Source organism: Chenopodium album, chromosome 16 (assembly GCF_948465745.1).
Source record: "Chenopodium album chromosome 16, dcCheAlbu1.1, whole genome shotgun sequence".
Taxonomy (NCBI): domain Eukaryota; kingdom Viridiplantae; phylum Streptophyta; class Magnoliopsida; order Caryophyllales; family Amaranthaceae; genus Chenopodium; species Chenopodium album.
This window is the reverse complement of record NC_137849.1, coordinates 21,500-29,029: the sequence shown is the minus strand read 5'-3', so window position 1 is coordinate 29,029 and position 7,530 is coordinate 21,500. Positions and strand designations below refer to the sequence as shown.

Genomic DNA, 7,530 nt, shown 5'->3' with positions numbered 1-7,530 from the left:
GCCGATGTAGGACTGATTTCATTTCTAAAACTGTCTTCAGAAATTTTTGTAATCTGATTTGCTTCATGAATGAAAAGTTTCCTTGGTTTTGCCTTTGTAATCTGATTTGCCTTAGTTTTTGTTTCAGCTTGCCTTCATTATGTACAAAACTATTTATTTCTTTTTGCTTTGTTTGTACGTAGTTTCGGCTGCTGTAGAATCCATCTGTGGATGGCTGCTGATGTAGGACTGATTTCATTTCTGAAACTGTCTTCAGAAATTTTTGTAATCTGATTTGCTTCATGAATGAAAAGTTTCCTTTCTCATCATTGCAGCTTTTCACTTTTATTTTTGTTCTTTGCTTAAATTTTGCAAATACAAATCTTTTGTTCGGGATCCGAGCTTTTCTTGACTGGAATTTTCTGAAGTTGCTTTCTAGGACTGCTGAAGGACTGTTTCATCTTTTCAGCTCCTAGTCCCTTTGCCCCCCTCAGAATCCGAATTAAAATACTTTGGGTTCTGAAGTTATTTAAGACTTGAAAATTTTTTATTCTGGATCTCTGCAGCATGTCTGAACAATGAAGGAGGGATTTTCCTCATTCTTTTTGTTGTCCGTAGGGCTTCGGCTTGAAGGTTTTCCCTTGTTCCGAAGATTTGTGGGGTTCAGCTCAGGTGCCTAAATTATCACCTTTATTGCTGAACCTCCTCGGCTTCTGAGGAATTTGCTCAGATATCCTTTTTGACATCTCTATTGCTTTTCCTTTTTTCGAAGGTTTGCAGGGGTTCAGCTCAGGTGTCTAAATTATCACCTCTATTGCTGGACCTCCTTGGCTTATGAGGGATTTGCTCAGATGTCCTTTTTTGACATCTCTATTGCTTTCCCCTTTTTCGAAGTAATGGAGTGGTGAGGGTACCCAATTGGGAATTTTCCCTATGATCCATTTTTTGGGGGAGAAAAATAATTTGCTAAGGCACCAAAAATGGACATTTCCTCAGCGCTCTGATGGACCATTCTTCGGATCAAGTAATCCTCAGACTGGCTGAACCCATCAGAACAACTTTTTGGTGTTCAAGTGCCTTTTTCCGAGGGTCTCCGAAATCCTGGGGGGCAAGTTGTTTGGGTCCAATTTAGTCAAATTGGGCCAAGCCCATAAAATCATTTCCTCATATTTTGTCAAGGAAGCAAAAAGCCCTCCATGCTATTACTAAGTCAGCCAAAACCTTCGACCAGAAGGCCCAGCTCATCCTTGAGCCCATTAAGGTCCAAACCTCTCCTAAAATCAGGTATAAAAGGCTTCAATGCCCTTATTCTCCTGAGATACATCACAATACACAATTATTGCCTCAAGCATAAGCTCTTGCACAACTATTCTCTCTCACTACTTATTAAGTATTCACTAACTTAAGCATCGGAGGGGCCTTCCTCGGCAACCCCCCCCCCCCCCCCCGAGGCCAGTTTACGTGTACTTGTTGTGCAGGAAACCCTTGCTCCAGCCCATTGGATCAAGATCTCATCTTCGGCCCACAGCTAAGGACCATCCGAAGGTCCACATTGTTTATACCCGAAACAACAACAACAACAACAACAATAATAATAATAATAATAATAATAATAATAATAATAATAATAATAATAATAATAATAATAAATGAATAAATGAATAAATGGGGCGATAGAAAAGCTAAGATTATCAAAAGTAAGAATATAATTTCAATAGCAAGATGGAATTGCTTTATGGTGATATAGAGCATCAGCTTTGGCGTGAGGTGTGGGACTTGAAGGGTCCTCCCAAGCTGTCTCACTTCGTTTGGAGAGCCTGTAAAGGGTCTTTGGGGGTGATGAGTATGCTACATTTTAGGCATATTCAACCAACAAGCAGATGCGCGATTTGTAGTGCTAATTGTGAGACTATTGTTCATGCCTTATTTTTCTGTAAACATGCTCAGAGTATATGGCAGCATAGCAATTTTTGTGAGCTGTTAGATGGTGCCCCGATGTCTTCTTTTCAAGAGTGTTTTTGCTGGATTTCGAGCAGATTGGATAAGGTGCAGCTGCGTATTTTCTTGTGCCTCACATGGGCAGCGTGGTGTTGTAGAAATAAAGAAATTTTTGGTGAGGGGAATGACATTAATGGGGTGTCGATTGCAGCTAGCTTTGTCAGGTTATGCGAAGACTATTGCTCATATAATGCTAAGGTGGGTAGAGGTGTGGCTGCTTCTATTCCTTTTTCGAGAGCAAGCTGGGAACTGCTACCAAGTAATCATGTTAAGGTGAATGTCGATGCGTATGTTCCTAGCAGTGGTGGTGTGGGCTTGGGTGTGGTCTTCAGGGATGAATGGGGCAAAGTGCTGCTTGCTGTGACGAGGAAAATCTCCTGCAGGTGGATTGCTGAAACTGCAGAAGCTGCGGCTGCTTGTCTTGGGGTCCAGCTTGCGTGCAGATATGGGTATATGAATGTAATCCTTGAGTGTGATTCCTTGAATGTGGTTCGTGCTGTTAGAGACAAGCAAAAGGGTGCGGCTCCAATTTACCATTTCTTTGAGGAAATTAATAGGAGTAATGAGTTTGTTAATTTTAATTGTGTTCATGTTAGACGGGCGGGGAATACCGTAGCTCACTTTGTGGCTAGAGGGGATACGGGAACTAGTAATGAACTTTTGTGTATGGATTCTATCCCCCAAAGTGTCATAACTTTGGCGGAGCTTGATTTAATAAATTAATTTCCCGTTTTTGTCTTCAAAAAAGTATTCTTACAAACTCAATATAAACTGAGAATTGCACAATTGAAAAGTTAATCGCAACACTACAGCAGCAACCCAAAACAATCCAGTAATATTTATAGAGAACTACAGTGGTAACTAATTCTTTAGATTACTGTTTTATAGCAAAAAGTTAATGTGATACATGCACTATTGATATGGAATATTTCTGGATGACAAGATAATTGGAGAATCAACAACCAACTCTGCTTCATCTGCTTCCTCGGTCTCCTTAACCCATATCAACGAACCCGAAACGAGACCAAATGAATACCTTGAAGACTGTGTTCGGCAGATATATCGACAATGCAAAAGATTGTTCATCAACAACCTTAAATTCAATGGACCCAAGAGGCACCTTTATCGTTGCAACACGAAATTTGACCTTAGCAAAGTAGGTACATCGCCCTTTTTCGACACTCCTCAGCTTTCTGTAGAATTTGCAATCCCAACCTTGACTACCGGAAGGAAATGTAGCCGAACAGTATGGCAGATTAAGGTTAAAACAAAATTTATCTAAGTTTCTATGTGGATAGCAATATTTCTCAAAATTATCTGCCGTTTCTTCATAAACTAAACCAGGCCGCATTGCTTTTTCTAGGTTGAAAACTCCAGCCCCATAAGCGAACTCGTATGGAAATAAATCTTTATCATGCAATTTATCAGCTGTATGTATTATAAGACATAAATTAAAGATTGCATAACATAAAGAGTTAGTTGTTTGGTTGAGTGGCTCAAGTCTTTAGTTGAGTGGGTTTAAACTATTTTGATATGTAAATATTGTAAATAAATAAATAAATAAATAAACAAATATATATATTAGAATAGAAGTTAGGCCTTACCAGTAGTCATAGCGGCAGAAATAGTTGCAGAAACTGAGAAATTCTTTTCCACTATAAGCGTAGCAACACCAGAAGCAACCAGGGGAGTGGCAAAAGACGTCCCTGACAAGACGTTGTATTCAGCAAAATAAGGAACCTTGGGGTTTCCTAAAGGCACATCAATTGGCCAACAACCAGCAACATGTTCCCCAGGAGCAGATAGATCAGGCTGCACATTATCAAAGCAAGCAGGATGTTATAAGATACCGATATGTTTTTGTATGACTACAAGTGTGGAAGCAAAGAAGTGCAAGAGTATTTGAAGGATAAAACTGCAATTTAAGGCCAGGAAAGCTGTCCACTATGCTTTAGAGATCAGATGCCAAAGGGGTAGCACTATGATAGCAGCCCACATTTACCATTAATTCTGCTACTGATAGCTTTCTTATATATTCACACCTGCTTTTGAAAGTGTAGCTTAGCCAGTTATACTAACATGGCAGGAGTAATTCTTGATGCGAATGAAGGTAGTTTGGCAACTAGATGGGGATTTGAATGAAAATCTTCTACCTTAATCCCCTCCAAACAGAATTACTTTTGGAGGTATTTGACTCTCACAATGACAAACAACGTGTACTGAATCAATCAATCAAATCATTAGTCCCATAACATGTACCAAAAGTAATTATTAAGCAACAATGTGTACTCTTAGAGCAATAGAGCTCACAGCTGATCATGATCTTAACAGAAATCCTCTTTTTTTTTTTTTAAATGGTCAATGATTGCAGGCCAGGGAGCTCAAGGCACGGAAGTAGAGCTGATATATATGGACTTGGAGAGAATACTAAAAACCTACTGATCCTTATTGTCAACATGACTCAGATACTTCCCCAAACCTTGTCATTGTTTAAACATTTATATGGTAGATTGTAATTCATTATTCTCAGAGATAATATTAATAGATTCAAAGGCCCTTTGTGATAACCTTTCATACTAATAACTCAAATTACCTTCATGAACTCTGTGAAGAAACTGCATGGTCCACGACCAGAAAACTCAGATACCAAAGGTGTATCAATAACAGGTTCCCTCGACGAGGCTTTGATAAAAGCAAGTAGATTCCTTCATAGAATGAAATATAATATTAGAGATGATACAATGATACACTTTAAACATCAAAAATATAGGAAAATGTTGTATAGTCAACTATTAAAACTAATGATAAGCTCCAACTACAATTGCCTAGGCCAATGGGTTGGGGTCCTCTAGAGTTTTAACATAACTCTACAATGTAGATCTCTCCCCATCCCAACCATAGAGCTTAAAATCAAAGGCTCATATTGATAACAATATGAAAATAAGGGGTAGGTTTTGGTGAGAAACTACAGGGGGAATTTTCAAAATTTGATTTTTTAATCAATGGTACGGTTAATATTGTTAAAACTTTGTAGATAGTCTTCGAGAAATCAATCATTTTCATATAGAAAACTATTTTCATAATCAACTAATCACACTTATATACTATATATTAAACCTTCTCTTTAGAAATGAATCCAACTATAAGACTCGTCACATTTAAGGTAAAGTTATGATTTTAACTAAAAAATAGTGAACGACAATAATTTAAACCTATAAAAACTAGATTTTAAACAGTATATACATACCCTTCTTGTGCAGCAACCAATTCAAAGTAATTGCAAAGTATATTGCTGGTCTCTTTTGTATTTGTACGAGCGGCACTTCAGTTGGGTAATTGTATTCCATTGAGGATGGTCTTATCACAATATAATCATCCTCTAAAACCATGATGCATTTTCTATTTTTTATATCACCATCCGTCCTACAATAAAAACTTAATCATGATTAAAACAACTTGAATTTGATAAAAAAAAAAAGGAGGAATAACATACAAGGAAAAACAAAAACTCAATTACCTTACTAATCGATAATCATCATCCTCATTTAAACCTGATGAAGACATGCTAATTGAATACCCCTGATATCAATTCAAATTATAGATAAGTTAATAAATTGTAAATTTACATAATTTAAGACAAAATGTATACACGTATATACCTCAATATCCTCTAATGTAACTGGTGCATCTGATGCAAATTTTACTGTACTTCTAAATTTCTCCTTAGGGCTGCATGATGCAACCGTCAAACACCATGGGGGACTGCTTTCAATGGATCGAAGACCATATTCTCCATAGTTTCCTCCTGCAACTACAACTAATGTATTTTTCCTAAAAGCATCCAAAGATGCGAAAGCCCACTCATCTGCCATCTTATCAGAAAATCGTGCAGGACGGTCTCTATAAGCGATACGGTAACCACATTAGCATTTTTTGTTATTGCCATTCTGATTCCCTCAGCTACATTATTAGAATTAATTGCGCTACAAGGACACCCAACTGCGTAGATGGTAATGCGATGACGTGGGCTAGTTCCACCAAGAGTACCCAAATAAATCTCACCTAGAGAAGCACACTCAGTCCTACGGGAGGCAACGAGAGAAGAGCAAAAATAACCGTGTGCATTAATCCCTCCAAAACTTGCAACCTTGCCGTCATCCTTGCACTTTTCGCAGTACCTCTTAAGAACTTTATAATCAACTAACCCACTGTAAATAAGAAAATTTAAAAATTCATTTATCATGCATAGAAAAAATTATTACCAATTGACTATACTAAGCAAAATACGCGTTTACCTATGGTCAGAGAGAAAAATCAAGTCATTTTTATCACTTTTTTTGCTCATCTCTCGACAACCATCGATAATAGCAACAATGGCTTTTGAATATTCAACGTTGCTAGTTGAACTCTCATTGCTTCCAGGTAAATTCCATGAATCCATAGATTTATAATTCAACAATTCACAGTCCTACATAATAAAAGTAATTATAAAGATTAATATAGTTAACGTCCAATAATTTCTACAAACACACTCAAATTACACTTTCTAATAAAAGAACTTTGCTTCGTTCTCCATCAAGTTCAGCATTGATATCATGAATTCATATTCAATATAATACAATTTGAAAGATTATTTGTACCTAAATTCGATATGATCAGTAAGGCAAACTGAGGAGTAAGAAGATGAGCACCTATTACATGAAATCTTATCTCATCCATTTCAAAAAAATTGTCACATGTTTAGTTCATTAATATAACAGAAAGACTGAATCTAGCGAAAAGTTATGATGGCATGTAATTGTTGTGATATTGGAAAGGTGAATCACCAACATAATTTATCTAAAATGTTAATATTCCCTCCAATGGGACAAAGGGAGCATTTCCCTTGAGCATTAGACATGTTAATAAGAAAACACACATAGAAGAATATCCAGTAACATTAGAAATACCAGATTACTAACCATATCAAATAGTGCATGCAGACATATATAATCAGTACAGTTGCATGTGTTTCTATGGTTTGGTAATCACTACCTAACAGGTTAAAGATCTTCAGGCTTAGAATCATTGAACTAAGTTTATAAGCAAGGGACATATATCATCAACAAATGTTATGGTGGACCCCACCTCCTACTGGCTACCTAAAATTAAATGTTGATGCTTCTCTCTGGCTTACAAGTTACAACAGGAAATGCAGGTATTGCTGGTGTTTGGCATGGTGGTTTCTATATGAGAACCATGTCTAGCTCTGTCCTTGAGGTTGAGGTTGAGGCTGAACTCACTGCCATCTTGGATCCGGAGGGTCTAGAATGGAGCAGGTTGCAAAATTGGAACAACATCATTTTAGTTACTGACAGCAAAACAGGAGCTCAACTCATCCAAAATATTAGTAGCATTCGTTATGAATTAAAACATATCTTATCAAAATGCAGGGACCATCAATCTTAAGTCGAGGCCTCAGGTGTAACTCAGATTTTAAGGGTGCTTAAGTAACAAAGTTGCTGACATTGATCCTAGCTAAGGACACTAGAACTAATTGTAATCAACTAGCTC

The 7,530-nt window shown here is 37.2% G+C and overlaps 2 protein-coding genes across 2 annotated transcripts; one reads left to right on the top strand and one right to left on the bottom strand.

Annotated features, from left to right (window-relative positions):
* Window positions 1-1,701: 1,701 nt before the first annotated feature.
* On the top strand, window positions 1,702-2,700 carry LOC145585926 (uncharacterized). The gene has a single exon (XM_081642626.1). The coding sequence runs from the start codon at window positions 1,702-1,704 to the stop codon at window positions 2,698-2,700; it is 999 nt and encodes a 332-aa protein (XP_081498752.1).
* A 189-nt stretch (window positions 2,701-2,889) lies between these two features.
* Window positions 2,890-6,941, bottom strand: LOC145585925 (subtilisin-like protease SBT1.9). The gene is made up of 9 exons (XM_081642625.1): window positions 6,927-6,941; window positions 6,273-6,445; window positions 5,973-6,185; window positions 5,637-5,877; window positions 5,495-5,556; window positions 4,571-4,682; window positions 3,582-3,789; window positions 3,014-3,405; window positions 2,890-2,970 (listed from the first exon to the last, which is right to left on the bottom strand). Exons 1-9 carry the CDS (start codon window positions 6,939-6,941, stop codon window positions 2,890-2,892), a joined length of 1,497 nt encoding a protein of 498 aa, XP_081498751.1.
* Window positions 6,942-7,530: the final 589 nt, after the last annotated feature.